Genomic DNA, 13,722 nt, shown 5'->3' on the forward strand with positions numbered 1-13,722 from the left:
TTAGACATTTATAAAAATAAAAATAAAGAACAATAGTGTCACAGTGGCTTACACTTGCATCGCATCTCATAAGCTTGACAACACACTGTGTCCAATATTTTCACAAAGATAAAATAAGTCATATTTTTGGTTCATTTAATAGTTAAAACAAATTTACATCATTGCAATCAGTTGATAAAACATTGTCCTTTACAATTATAAAAGCTTTTTACAAAAATCTACTACTCTGCTTGCATGTCAGCAGACTGGGGTAGATCCTGCTGAAACCCTATGTATTGAATGAATAGAGAATCGTTTTGAATGGGGAAAAAAATCGTTTTTGAATCGAGAATCATGTTGAATTGAAAAAAAAAAAATCGATTTTGAATCGAATCTTGACCCCATGAATCGATATTGAGTCGAATCGTGGGACACCCAAAGATTCACAGCCCTAGTAGACATAGACAGTTATGAAACTACGCTTGTGTGGATGGAGATGTTTTAACCCCCAAATATGTGTTTTTAAAACTCTCCGCGTTCTTGTGGACATGGCCTTTGCATTCAATATGTTTAATCATCTTGCTGGGCTACCCCCATGAGTGGTGGTTATAAAAGCGGTGGGCGGGTCCTGCTTGTTGCTCATGAATATGATGAAGGTGGAGGCCGCGCACCGACACTCCCTCCATGTTGAACTTGTGCGAGGCTGCCTCACTTCACTTCTCACCAGCTCTCAGTCAGCCAGTGCGTCCGTCAGTCAGACAGTCAGTCAACTGCCGCATGGCTTATGTTCGCGCCACCTTCCCTCACTAACAAGTGGAATCGTGTCTGCCGCGGAGGAAAGGAAGGAAGGACGCAAACGAGGGAAGAGGATCCGGTGCTGTGCTGATCGTGACATCTTAGTGGCGTGCTGTGCATGTTTAAATCAGAGCGCGGTGGTGCCGAGTGTCGGCCAGACGACTAGTCCGAGCAGCGGCCACCTCAGTCCCGCAGGCATGACTTGGAGACAGGTTGCCGTCTTTGCTGCCTTTTTGCTGTTTTTCCTCCTAAAGGTACGTGAACGTTACATTTGCTCTCGGGAGGTCACGCGGTTCACGTCATTTGATTGGTAGCGCGCTATACTAGCATAACATGTCGCCAAAAATAAGTATTTCAAAGTGGCGTCACGCTAATTCGGGTTTTTTTTTGCCCTTTTTTTTTATTTCTTCCCCCCCCCAAACAGGTGTCGGACGGGTCGGGGCAGTTCGAGTTACAAATCTTGTCCACGCACAACGTGAACGGGGAGCTGCTGAGCGGCGTGTGCTGTCACGGCGCGCGGAGAAGCGCTGACACGAAGTGCGCCAGGGGAGAATGTCGGACTTTTTTCAAAGTTTGCCTGAAGGAATACCAGTCCAGGGTCTCCGCGGCGGGGCCGTGCAGTTTCGGAATGGGATCTACGCCCGTCCTCGGAGGGAATACCTTTTCTTTCAGGAGCTCGGTGAGGAATGACAAGACCAGGATAGTTTTGCCCTTCAGCTTCGCGTGGCCGGTGAGTTCTTAAAAAAAAAAAAAAAAAAAAAAACGCTACAGGGGGTCTGTTCTGTTTACAAGGCAATTGTGTGCAATTACTGTCTGCCAGTCAATGCCTTCTCTCCCAGAAAAGTTGTCAAGAAAGCACAACAATGCGCCGAAGAAGGACCCCTTGGTCCTGGTTGCTCCTCATTATCTACACCAATTAACCAGGTGCAGGTATTTTCCTCCCATAAGGCCTTAGGCAGTGCAGTCAATTTTTTTTTTAAAGGTGTAGGAGTTAAAACACCCCATAAATCCCCATCACCATCCCTTCATGCATTTGGCTATGACAAGTTTTAAAAAAATGGTTTAAAAAAAAAAAAATACATTCTTCTGTTTGATGTGTGTAACCCGTTGAGACAGACGGCTGACCCACAAAGGCAGGTTTTTTCCCTTAGGGGGTTCAGTCGTTTCTCTTTAATGTACTAGACCTGCTCTATGTGTAAAGTGTCTTAAGATGACTTTGGTTGTGACATGTTATGTAAATAAAATCACATTTAGGAATTACTTGCAAGCTCAGAAATGATTGACAGTGAAGACATTGGCAGTGTGCCATCAGAATATCACAGGCAAATTGTTATAATATGCTAGGATGTGGTCTTCTGTTTGTTATGGATTTTTAAAATATGTAGTATTTACACTATTCCTCAGTAATTTGCCTCTTAAGTTTCAAAGCACAATGTGAAGGCTGCTATGGTATGTTGTGATGCTCTGTTTCTTTCCTTGTCTGGCATTTTGGCTCCATCTATGCATTTCTCAGCAATTGCATGCAATTTGTAGCTAAAGAACAACATTGGTTTTCCAGTGCCTTGTGTATCCCCCCCTTGAAGCTGGTCATGTACAAAATAGTAAAACCTCAATTCTTGGTTTCCTCAAGTGTCAGCTCTTTTCTCACAGCTCGGCCGGTGGGAATGTTGTAGCTTTGTGCAAGATGATTTGCCATGCTGGAGTGCATTTGAATGTTGACTGCACAGACTGACTGGCCCCACAGCTTGGCCCGCAAACTCTTCCACACACACACACACACACACACACACACACACACACACACACACACACACACACACACACACACACACACACACACACACACACACACACACACACACACACACACACACACACACACACACACACACACACACAGCCTGATGGGTGAAAGGCCTACTTGCTGTTTGTGTTGTGTCCAATTACATGAAGACTATTTTTGTCTCAATGGAGGTAGTAGTTGTTTAAGTACATCTCTGGCCCCCGAAGAGCTGCATGCTCAGAACTAAGTGAATAATGTGTAAAAGTTTTGGTGCAGGATATCTGTTCTTGCACATATTTTTGTTTCAGCAGCCAGTTATTACTTGGCGGCAGAAAGAGAGACGTTTTGCATGATCTAATAGTCGGTTAAACAATGTTCTCAGTGGGGTTACATGCCATTTGATAGGTTCTGGCGCCTCACACCTTTTTTTCTTACTTTCAGCGCAGTACTGAATATGATGACACAAGCCAGAACTAAAACCCCAACTTTTAGGATTTTGAAGTAGCTGTGCAGCTTTCAGCCCTCTCACTCGTTTAAAAAGTCATATCTGACTGAGTACACTACCATTATTGTAATGTATGATACCTTGGAAAACTGACACAATGTAATGGTGCATGTTAGTAAGCGTCATCTATTTGATTTAGTTTTAACAGAGCTTAAAAAGACACAATGTTTTTGTTTATGCTACCTGGATGGTAACAGTTAAAACACATACTCAATAGTAGATTGTTTGGTTGAAATAAACTGGTGACATCTTTAATCTTACTTGTTTCCCCTCATGCTGCTGCAGTAGCTTGGTTTGGTTGTTGTTAAAACTGCTGCCTTAAAGTGCTTGTTAAGGGTATGGCTTCAGTAAATGGTGCATTTCTTGTTTTGAATCAAGTGATTTTGGTAGTAGATGTATTTTTGATGCACCGTTTAGTGAAATAAGTCTCCCCCTCATCCTTTACTGCTTTACCTCAGTGCACATAAACAATTGTCAGTCTAGGTATGATATCACTCTTTGTGCTTTTCATCACTTGATTTGCTGCTGTGGACAGATGGCAGTATGGTCCAGTCGGGTTGCCGGGTACCACGAGTTCATGAAGCAATCCCCCACAAACCCCTCACCTCTCCACCTCCCTCCCTTCATTTTCTCTCAGAGCTGCATGAAGTTGGCCTCTTGTCCAGGCTTGGGCTTTGTTTAAGTCACGCTCGGTTGGAGCCCAGGCATTTCATCACTTTAACCTTGCCACCCACAGCAACTGCTGCACTTAATGAGACTGCACACATGTGCTTAGATCAGGTGGGGCTTCGGCCAAGCGTCCAACCAGCCGCACACTGCTGGATGGGACATCTTTAACATGAGTTGCTATGCTGTCCACCGTTAGGATTATACCGCATATTTATTCTGAGTGTGAACCCAGCTAGCTGAACCCTCACTCGGTGTGTGCGTGTTCGTGACAATGATGTGCCTTCCATGACTGCAGTGGGGATTACAGAGGACAATGGCGGCAGTGCATCCCTTAATGCCAGTGTGGGGCAAGCAACAGGAAGCAGTTGTAGTAGACTCAGCAGTGATGATGTTGGCTCGCAGGCAAACTGGAAACCCTGCCTGTGAAATCTCTTAGCACATTGGCCCCACATTATCAATGCAGTAAGGAAGATTGTTTTTAATCAAATTAAATGGGACTGCACGATTTAATTTAATTGACATCCAGGTTTTAATTAATACGATAAATAACCGCAAAAGACTACGTTTTTTTTCTTCCCTCCACTGTCACTGACTATTAAGTGACAGACATGTTCGCCAATCAATATTGTTGAGCCTAGCTTTTGTTCCTCTCTTGCTTCAAACAGGAAGAAATACATCTTACTTTGTGCATCTTTTTTAGCACCTGAGTGTGTTTATTTAACAGTACAATTAACTGGACAGAGTGACCCCTCTGTTCACTCATTCATAATCTTTGTCTCAGCGGAGACTAGAGTGGGGCGCCGCCAACAACAGAGAGCCTAGCGACTTGCCAGTGAGAAGTGCCGCAAAGTAACACAAATTAGCGGAAAACACAGATTCCAAAGCCAAATGTCCTGTTGTGGGAATGTTTCAGCTTCAAATCGGATGGGCAATATGAGCCCATCAAAAAGGACGAACGAGCGAAAATGCTGTGATCACATGATTGCAAAAAGACAACGGCCAACCTCAGTTTTTCAGCTGGAAAAAAAATGCACTTTGAGATGTTCAATCTCTATTTAGGTTAACATTTTGCTTACAGAAATGAGTATTTTATTTTTTGTTTTATTTATTAAGGATAGCAAAGTTATTTACCTTCAAATGACAAATACTAGTTTATAACCTTTTTTACCTCTGGATTGGCAGACCGGGGTGGTGGTTCCTCTCTTTAAAAAGGGGAACCGGAGGGTGTGTTCTAACTATCGGGGGATCACACTCCTCAGCCTTCCCGGTAAGGTCTATTCAGGTGTACTGGAGAGGAGGCTACACCGGATAGTCGAACCTCGGATTCAGGAGGAACAGTGTGGTTTTCGTCCTGGTCGTGGAACTGTGGACCAGCTCTATACTCTCGGCAGGGTCCTTGAGGGTGCATGGGAGTTTGCCCAACCAGTCTACATGTGCTTTGGGGACTTGGAAAAGGCATTCGACCGTGTCCCTCGGGAAGTCCTGTGGGGAGTGCTCAGAGAGTATGGGGTATCAGACTGTCTGATTGTGGCGGTCCGCTCCCTGTATGATCAGTGTCAGAGCTTGGTCCGCATTGCCGGCAGTAAGTCGGACACGTTTCCAGTGAGGGTTGGACTCCGCCAAGGCTGCCCTTTGTCACCGATTCTGTTCATAACTTTTATGGACAGAATTTCTAGGCGCAGTCAAGGCGTTGAGGGGATCCGGTTTGGTGGCTGCGGGATTAGGTCTCTGCTTTTTGCAGATGATGTGGTCCTGATGGCTTCATCTGGCCAGGATCTTCAGCTCTCACTGGATCGGTTCGCAGCTGAGTGTGAAGCGACTGGGATGAGAATCAGCACCTCCAAGTCCGAGTCCATGGTTCTCGCCCGGAAAAGGGTGGAGTGCCATCTCCGGGTTGGGGAGGAGATCTTGCCCCAAGTGGAGGAGTTCAAGTACCTCGGAGTCTTGTTCACGAGTGAGGGAAGAGTGGTTCGTGAGATCGACAGGCGGATCGGTGCGGCGTCTTCAGTAATGCGGGCGCTGTATCGGTCCGTTGTGGTGAAGAAGGAGCTGAGCCGCAAGGCAAAGCTCTCAATTTACCGGTCGATCTACGTTCCCATCCTCACCTATGGTCATGAGCTTTGGGTTATGACCGAAAGGACAAGATCACGGGTACAAGCGGCCGAAATGAGTTTCCTCCGCCGGGTGGCGGGTCTCTCCCTTAGAGATAGGGTGAGAAGCTCTGTCATCCGGGAGGAGCTCAAAGTAAAGCCACTGCTCCTCCACATCGAGAGGAGCCAGATGAGGTGGTTCGGGCATCTGGTCAGGATGCCACCCGAACGCCTCCCTAGGGAGGTGTTTAGGGCACGTCCGACCGGTAGGAGGCCACGGGGAAGACCCAGGACACGTTGGGAAGACTATGTCTCCCGGCTGGCCTGGGAACGCCTCGGGATCCCCCGGGAAGAGCTAGACGAAGTGGCTGGGGAGAGGGAAGTCTGGGCTTCCCTGCTTAGGCTGCTGCCCCCGCTACCCGACCTCGGATAAGCGGAAGAAGATGGATGGATGGATGGAACCTTTTTAAATGTATACTTGCATTACTGATATGTATTACAATTAGATTTAATTATAAACACTGTATAGTTTTTATTGATTATTTCTTCAATGAAAGAGCATGATGTATTTTTTGAAGTAAATTATTGCATTTTGTTTTAATGTGTCGCACCTTGAGATTAGAATGTTAATTGACAGTCAAAAAGTAACACGTCTTCCTTCAGTTGTTTTCCCAGTTTTCTGCATTTTTACCTATTTTTATGTATTATATGTAACATTTGCAAATTGGATTGCAATCGCAATTTTGGAGAGAAAAGTTGCAATGAGGTTTTTTCTCTCAAAATCCTGCAGCCCTATGATTAAGTCAACCAAGCTGTTTAAATTGACAAGAGGCTGTTTTCCACCAAAAGTTTAAGAACTTTTGGTTCCTTGTACCCCTGGATCCTGGAACCCCTGGTTCCTGGAACTAAAGATTCCTGTAGAAGTGTGTGGTTTGTGTTTCCATTGCGTTACACAGTTCAGGCTGACGATCTATGGAGTAGTGGTTTAGTATATTTCTACTCTGATACCATGTAAATAAACAGACAATATTAGGTCAGATATACTAAGAGGTAAGTAATTTAAATACAAAACAACTATATACAAATCAATATGATTTAAAAAAAAGTGTGCCAAATTTTTTATAAAAAGTCAGACTTTTGTCCACAATGTCCAACAGTAGGAAAGTCGTCCTCTCAGTAACTGATGGTCAGGTGATTCCTTTTGGTCCATTTCAGCTGTAAACAACAATATTAGAAGAATAAATGTCAGTGTTTATCTCACGCCAAAAACACAAACACATTGGTTTTAGCATTAGCATTCTGTTCACTCGAGTTGAGGCTGATAACTACACAAATGGTGTGTCACTGACTACTTTTACAACATGTAAAAAAGTAAATAGTTAATATTTGATGTAATTTACCTTCGTTTCACTTGTGTACTGCCTCCTTTATTTCACATTTCTCTAACAAAGTCTCAGTAGTAAGTAGCTCAGGTCACCGCTTCGAGTCTGACTGAATACTTCATACTTCTCGTAGCTTCGCATATCAAAATTGAGTATTAATAAATAATAAACAACATTAAAATGCATATAGTTCAAAGACTACGGCTGAGTAAAAATACTGCAAGATAGTACCCCAAATCATCGTTCTTCAGCACAAAGATGCCCCACAAAAGTTCCTGCGAGTTGACTGATTATTATTATTATTATTGCTCACAAATAAATTTCGATTGCCATGAGTAGATTTGGCGCTGCGCTCCTAAACCCAATATATATAATGCACCTGGTCTGCCAGAGGAGCAATTTAAGGGATTTTCTGTTTGTTTTTAGCAAATACTTAGAGCATTCTTGATACTCCTTTATTTATTTATTTTTTTAATCAAAAAAGCAACGAGCAGTACATTTATTGGATACTTTTAGTTAAAGGTTTAAAGGGAAAGGCTGCATTGCACTTTTCAACATGCACCAAGTGCTGCAGTGGATTCCTCCCCCCCCAACCCCCCGTCCAAAATCACTCGCAGGGGGCATTGTCTTGTAAAATAAAAAAATAGACAAAAAGTGACAGACTTAAGTTTGTTTGTAGTTCTCAACATAATTGTTTTGCTGTTCATGTTTTTTTACTGAGTTTTTGCAAATGTTTAATGGCCAATTGTGCAAATTCAACAATTGTGTCGTGTCTTACATTGATATCCTATAGTCAATTTGCCACAACTTAGAGGGGAACTGCACTTTTTTTTGGAATTTTGCCTATCGTTCACGATCATTATGAAAGACAAGAACACACATTTTTTTTTTAGTTAGGATTTTAAGGATGATAAACGTAGGAAGGTGCAACTAATGTGAGCCACTATTGTAGCCTTCAAAACCCTTTAAAACAATTTCAAAACCCTCCAATGTTTTATATACACTCTGCAAGTCTATATATAATGCAGTAACAGATGTTCATAACAATATGTAATAAGTACAATATTTACCGTATTTTGGTAATTTTAATCAATAGAGGGACTTCTTTCTCTGGCGCATTTATTTACGTTTCCATAGCAGCGAACATCCGACTTCTGGCATTTACTGTGTGTGCACAAACAAAGGCATGAGTGTGTTGTAATCATAGCACACTTGGTAACAGACAACAAAGACTGCTATTTTTGGATGAAAGAGGATTCACAACCTCATCTTTTTGAAGCTCGATATACGAAGGCAGAATGAACTGCTGCTTACAGAAGTGAGCACAAAGAAGAGGGTAAAAAGTTGGAGCGGAGAGTGAGGCCGATGCGATTTGGTTACACTGCAAATCTAGAACTTTTGATCCAAGCTATGCCGAATTATTAGAGCGCCCAAATCAACTGGAAACATTAATACTTTACAGATCCTGTAATATGATTGTTCATGTTTTTCAGTCAGTACAGGTTATTGTCCGATCGCATTGTGTTGTGCATTACAAACTCAAACGTGTTTCGTGTTGATGTAGAAGCTAGCTTATTTCTTTCCGTAGCTAGCTTCTACAGCTAATACAGTAGCACGCCGATGTGTTGCAACGCTAGAAAAAGAGTTCCTTCGTGTTCGCTCTTACAATAACCATGTCACTACAGCTTGGTTATTAAATACATTATTATACAGGTTACGCAACGTAAGTGAAGTATTGTTGGCGGTTTTTGAATGCATTTTTAAAGTGATTTAGAGGTAGAAATGATTGCTCCCATTGACTGCATTGCTAGCCACCTAGTATGAGCCCATTTTTTATGTTGGCCCACACTCAATTCCAAACATTTGACAGAATTATTCGCCATTAATTAATTTACTTACCAGCCCCCAAAACCTAATCCAAAAAGAAGCCATTTATTTTGGTCCAGATGCAGGAATATCTCAATTATCAATGTGAAAACATTTCGAACAAAAGTGTTCAGACTTGCCTCTATTAGTGCTCTAATCTTATGTTCATAATTAGAGTGCAATTTTCTGTTGTATCACAATGTCTTCTCAGTCCCGTTTTGGCATTGCGGTGATTGATGAGCGCTCTTGAGATCTGGGACCAGTCGGCCTGTCAATAGTAGTCTCAACCTTGAGGGTGACCGGCCACCTCTGGCAGCTGGGGAGGCGGGGTGGGGTGGGTGTGTAATGATATGTTTGTTTTCTATATAGGCCGCGCTGATGTGGTGCGTAAGTGCAAATGACTCAAGTAAAATACTGAAATCTTTCTTCAATTGGGCTGTTTAAACTGTGCTTACAGTGTTGGCTGCTTTAGAGAGTGTCTTTAAAGTACCAGTAGAATGGAAAGACAAGTTGACTTTATATGCTTAATTGTGTTGCTTTGTATCCATTAAAACATTTAATTCTATTTCCAATCCGCAAATTATGTAAAAAGACTGTCTTATCTTCACAAAATTCCACAATTTCAGATGGCCGTTATAAATATTCCACTCTGAATGTCTTTGGCAATTTAGTCATAAATCTAGAAGTTGTTCATCTGTGAATTTTTGTTTATTCCCGGGGATGGAGACAAAGACACGACAACCGAAGACAGTGTCTGCAGGCAGCTACTTTTCCTATTAACTCTTTGTGTGGATTATGATTAATTCTTTATCTAAATGGAAAGAGATGAACATCCTATCAGTCGTCATTGCAGTGAGAGCAGACATACAGTACACGGTCGTTTTATGGTCGTAGTTTGTATTTCTTGTTTAGCATTTAGCAATACTGCTACATGATGTCATAGTGTTTTGCTTAAATTCGGTCTGTTTAGCACTCAGCTTCTAAAACTTGTAGCTCATCCTCTTTATATTCAGGCTAAACAATATAAGGTCCTGGATCATAATTTTTCACAAAATAAACGTTGTTGGCTCTCTCAAATTCTGCATGATTAGCATTGTTGGATGAAAAATAAAACCTATGGACCCAGATTTCCCTCTCCCGGACGCGGGTCACCGGGGCCCCCCTCTGGAGCCAGGCCCGGAGGTGGGGCACGATGGCGAGCGCCTGGTGGCCGGGCCCCACGGGGACAGCCCGAAGAGGCAACGTGGGTTCCCCCTCCAATGGGCTCACCACCCATAGCAGGGCTCATAGAGGTCGGGTGCGATGTGAGCTGGGCGGCAGCCGAAGGCAGGGCACTTGGCGGTCCGATCCTCGGCTACAGAAGCTAGCTCTTGGGACGTGGAACGTCACCTCGCTGGGGATAAAGGAGCCTGAGCTAGTGCGCGAGGTGGAGAAGTTCCGACTAGACATAGTCAGACTCACTTCGACGCACAGCAAGGGCTCTGGAACCAGTTCTCTCGAGAGGGGCTGGACTCTCTTCTACTCTGGCGTTGCCGGCAGTGAGAGGCGACGGGCTGGGGTGGCAATTCTTGTTGCGCCCCGGCTCAGAGCCTGCATGTTGGAGTTCAACCCGGTGGACGAGAGGGTAGCTTCCCTCCGCCTTCGGGTGGGGGAACGGGTCCTGACTGTGGTTTGCGCTTACGCGCCAGATCGCTGGAGGGCCTGTTGGTTCGCTTTAGTGCAGCTAGCAAACCACACTAAAAAGCCGTAAGTGAGGACACTGCTGATGGCACAGTTGTAAAAGTTAACCATTGATTTCTGCGGAATGTTTGCGCATTTTAGTTTCCTAAAAAAAAAAAGACGTTGGGCCTTTCCGACTGTAGAAGCAGTGTTGATGTCCCAGCATAGATCTTCTGTTATGTTCACCCCTAAGAATTTGAAATGCTTGACCCTTTCTACTAGATTGTTATTAATTAAAAGTGGAGGGTGTTTGCTCTGCCCTTTCCTGCGGAAGTCTACAATTAGTTCTTTGGTTTTGTTAGTGTTAAGAACCAAGTTGTTGTTAGCACACCATGAAGCCAGCTGTTGGACCTCTGCATTGTATGCTGTCTCATCATTGTTGCTGATGAGCCCAAGTACTGTGGTGTCGTCGGCATATTTGACAGTGAGATTGGATGTTGAAGAGGCTATACAGTCATGTGTGAAGAGGGTGAAGAGCACAGGGCTTAGCACACAACCCTGTGGAGCGCCGGTGTTGATGGTGAGCGTGGCAGAAATGTGCTCGCCTATTTTCACATACTGTGTGCGATTTGTTAAAAAGTCCAAAATCCAGTTGCAGAGGAAGGTGTTCAGACCAAGGTTGTGAAGCTTAGATCTGAGTCTGTTTGGCCTTATTGTGTTAAATGCTGAGCTGAAATCGACAAAGAGCAGTCTTGCATAAGTGTCCTTAAGCTCAAGATGTTCCAAGAGTCTATGGATTACAATAGCGATGGTGTCTTCGGTTGATCGGTTATTCCTCTCAAGTAATTGTTGTGATGAAAATCACAGTGCAAACAAAACATTCCTTCCTGCCAGCCCATCATCGCCATTGTCAGCTTTGCGAGTGATTACCAGGGTTGCCTTCCAAGTCTCAATGTAATGGCAAATGGGGTGTGTTACTCAGCGACGTCGATCATTGGTTGGATCTCAGGTTGATGCTCCCAAAGTGATTGACTCAGGAAAACTGATAAAGAAGGTCAACATGTCTTTGACATTCTTGTTTACATTTCCTCTGAGGCAGGACTTGACTAATCTGTTGTGCCTTTATGTGGACCATATGGCTGGCTAGAAGTGGGGAAAAATTATTGATTCTCTGATGCATCACGGTTAGAACGAGGGCGATTCATGAATCGATGGACACATGTCAAAATATCGATTTACTTGAGGTAAATAAAGTAATACAAACGCTTCTAAAATGCGGCATTAATGATAATGTTCTCTAAACATAAGTTCTAGGTTTAGTCCTAACCAACAATGAGAGAACATTAGCTAATCTTTTGTGGTTAGTGCGGGCACACACGGAGGAGGGAGGAGGTGAGGACAAGCTATGTTAGCCGTGGCGCTAAGCTAGCTTGAATATAGTAGTGAAACAACAAAAGAATGAATGCGTTGTACACTTCAAGAGAATGCTAATAAGACCCGCCTTACAGCAGAGAGTAACCAGCCAAGAGTACATTAGCAAGTAGATTAATAAATTAGGAAACACAATAATAACAAAGTCTGGCCGGCCATAGATTGACGACGAACGTCTTCAAGCCACACATTTTGGCTACTTGGGCCAAAGTGTTTGACCATTCTGTGGTTTAGAGGGCATTGAAATTAAATCAAGGATGACTGCTCGCCGAGTAGGGAAGTGTATTTACATTTTCACTCACAGCGGTACCACAGTTCTTACATATTAAGTCTTCTATATATACAGTATATCTACTTATATATGTGTGTATGTGTGTGTATAGATGTATGAGATCGGTAGGTTGTGAGTTCAAACCCCAGCCGAGTCATACCAAAGACTATAAAAATGGGACGCATTACCTCCCTGCTTGGCACTCAGCATCAAGGGTTGGTATGGGGGGTTAAATCAACAAAAATGATTCCCGGGCACGGCCACCGCTGCTGCTCACTGCTCCGCTCACCTCCCAGGGGGTGATCAAGGGTGATGGGTCAAATGCAGAGAATCATTTTGCCACACCTAGTGTGTGTGTGACAATCATGGGTACTTTAACTTAAATATGTGTATGTATTTATATATACAAATTAGGGCTGCAAGGATTAGTCATATTGTCGACAAATGTTTACAATAATACAATAATTTGTCTTCGACAATTACATTTGTCGACAATAGTCGTGACGTAATCACTCGTGTTTTTCTGGGCAGAAGTAGGTCACTCGCAAAAACATTGCCAGAGATAACATGTAAAGGGTGAGGATATTCATCTTATTCTTGTTAAAAACATGAATACCTTGCTCATTTTGCAAAGCAGACCTTGTTTTTATGCCAGTACATCTGTGATAGGCAAGCATTTAAAGCATTTTAACGTTGATGTTAAGCAATTAACATGTCGGACATTTGGAGGGAGGATGCAGTCTTAACATCTGTAAGAGTGTTAGCATCTACCTTGCTGGCTAGCTAACAAGAGTAAGACGAAGTCGTGTGGAAAAAAACGTAACTATGATTTTAGCCAAATTTAGCCTGCTAAACTTTGCGCACGCACACATCACACCAATGCAGAGGTATCGTAGGATTAAAAATACAATCTATTAAATAGCCAACAATTTTAAGAATTCATCAAATATAGAATCATACACATTGAGTCTTTTAACAATTTTAACAGCTGACTGAGCAGCACAGTTACAGCATAAATACATATTTATGATATAATTAGTCATCTTTGTTTGTAAGCACATGCCTAAAATAACTTAAGCTGCATTTAGAAGTTGATGAACAAATTAGAGCCATTAAATGTGTACGCTTTATCCGTTTAGTCGACTAATTATTAAGATAATCGTTGACTAATAATTGCTGACTAATCGACTATCAAAATAATCATTGCAGCCCCATGTGTATACAGTATGTATGCATATGTATATGTGTGTGTGTGTATATATGTTTATGATAGATATACTGTACATAGATAC

At 42.9% G+C, this 13,722-nt stretch overlaps 1 protein-coding gene across 1 annotated transcript in view; it reads left to right on the top strand.

Moving 5' to 3' along the window:
* The first annotated feature begins 628 nt into the window (after positions 1 to 628).
* The window catches only part of jag1b (jagged canonical Notch ligand 1b), a 75,067-nt gene continuing 61,973 nt past the window's right edge, over positions 629 to 13,722 (top strand). The window contains exons 1-2 of the mRNA XM_062058492.1: positions 629 to 1,028; positions 1,199 to 1,504. Coding sequence (XP_061914476.1) covers positions 630 to 1,028; positions 1,199 to 1,504 — 705 coding nt within the window. The 5' untranslated portion in view covers position 629. The remainder of the gene's footprint in view (positions 1,029 to 1,198; positions 1,505 to 13,722) is intronic.

This window comes from Entelurus aequoreus, linkage group LG09, assembly GCF_033978785.1.
Source record: "Entelurus aequoreus isolate RoL-2023_Sb linkage group LG09, RoL_Eaeq_v1.1, whole genome shotgun sequence".
Taxonomy (NCBI): Eukaryota; Metazoa; Chordata; class Actinopteri; order Syngnathiformes; family Syngnathidae; genus Entelurus; species Entelurus aequoreus.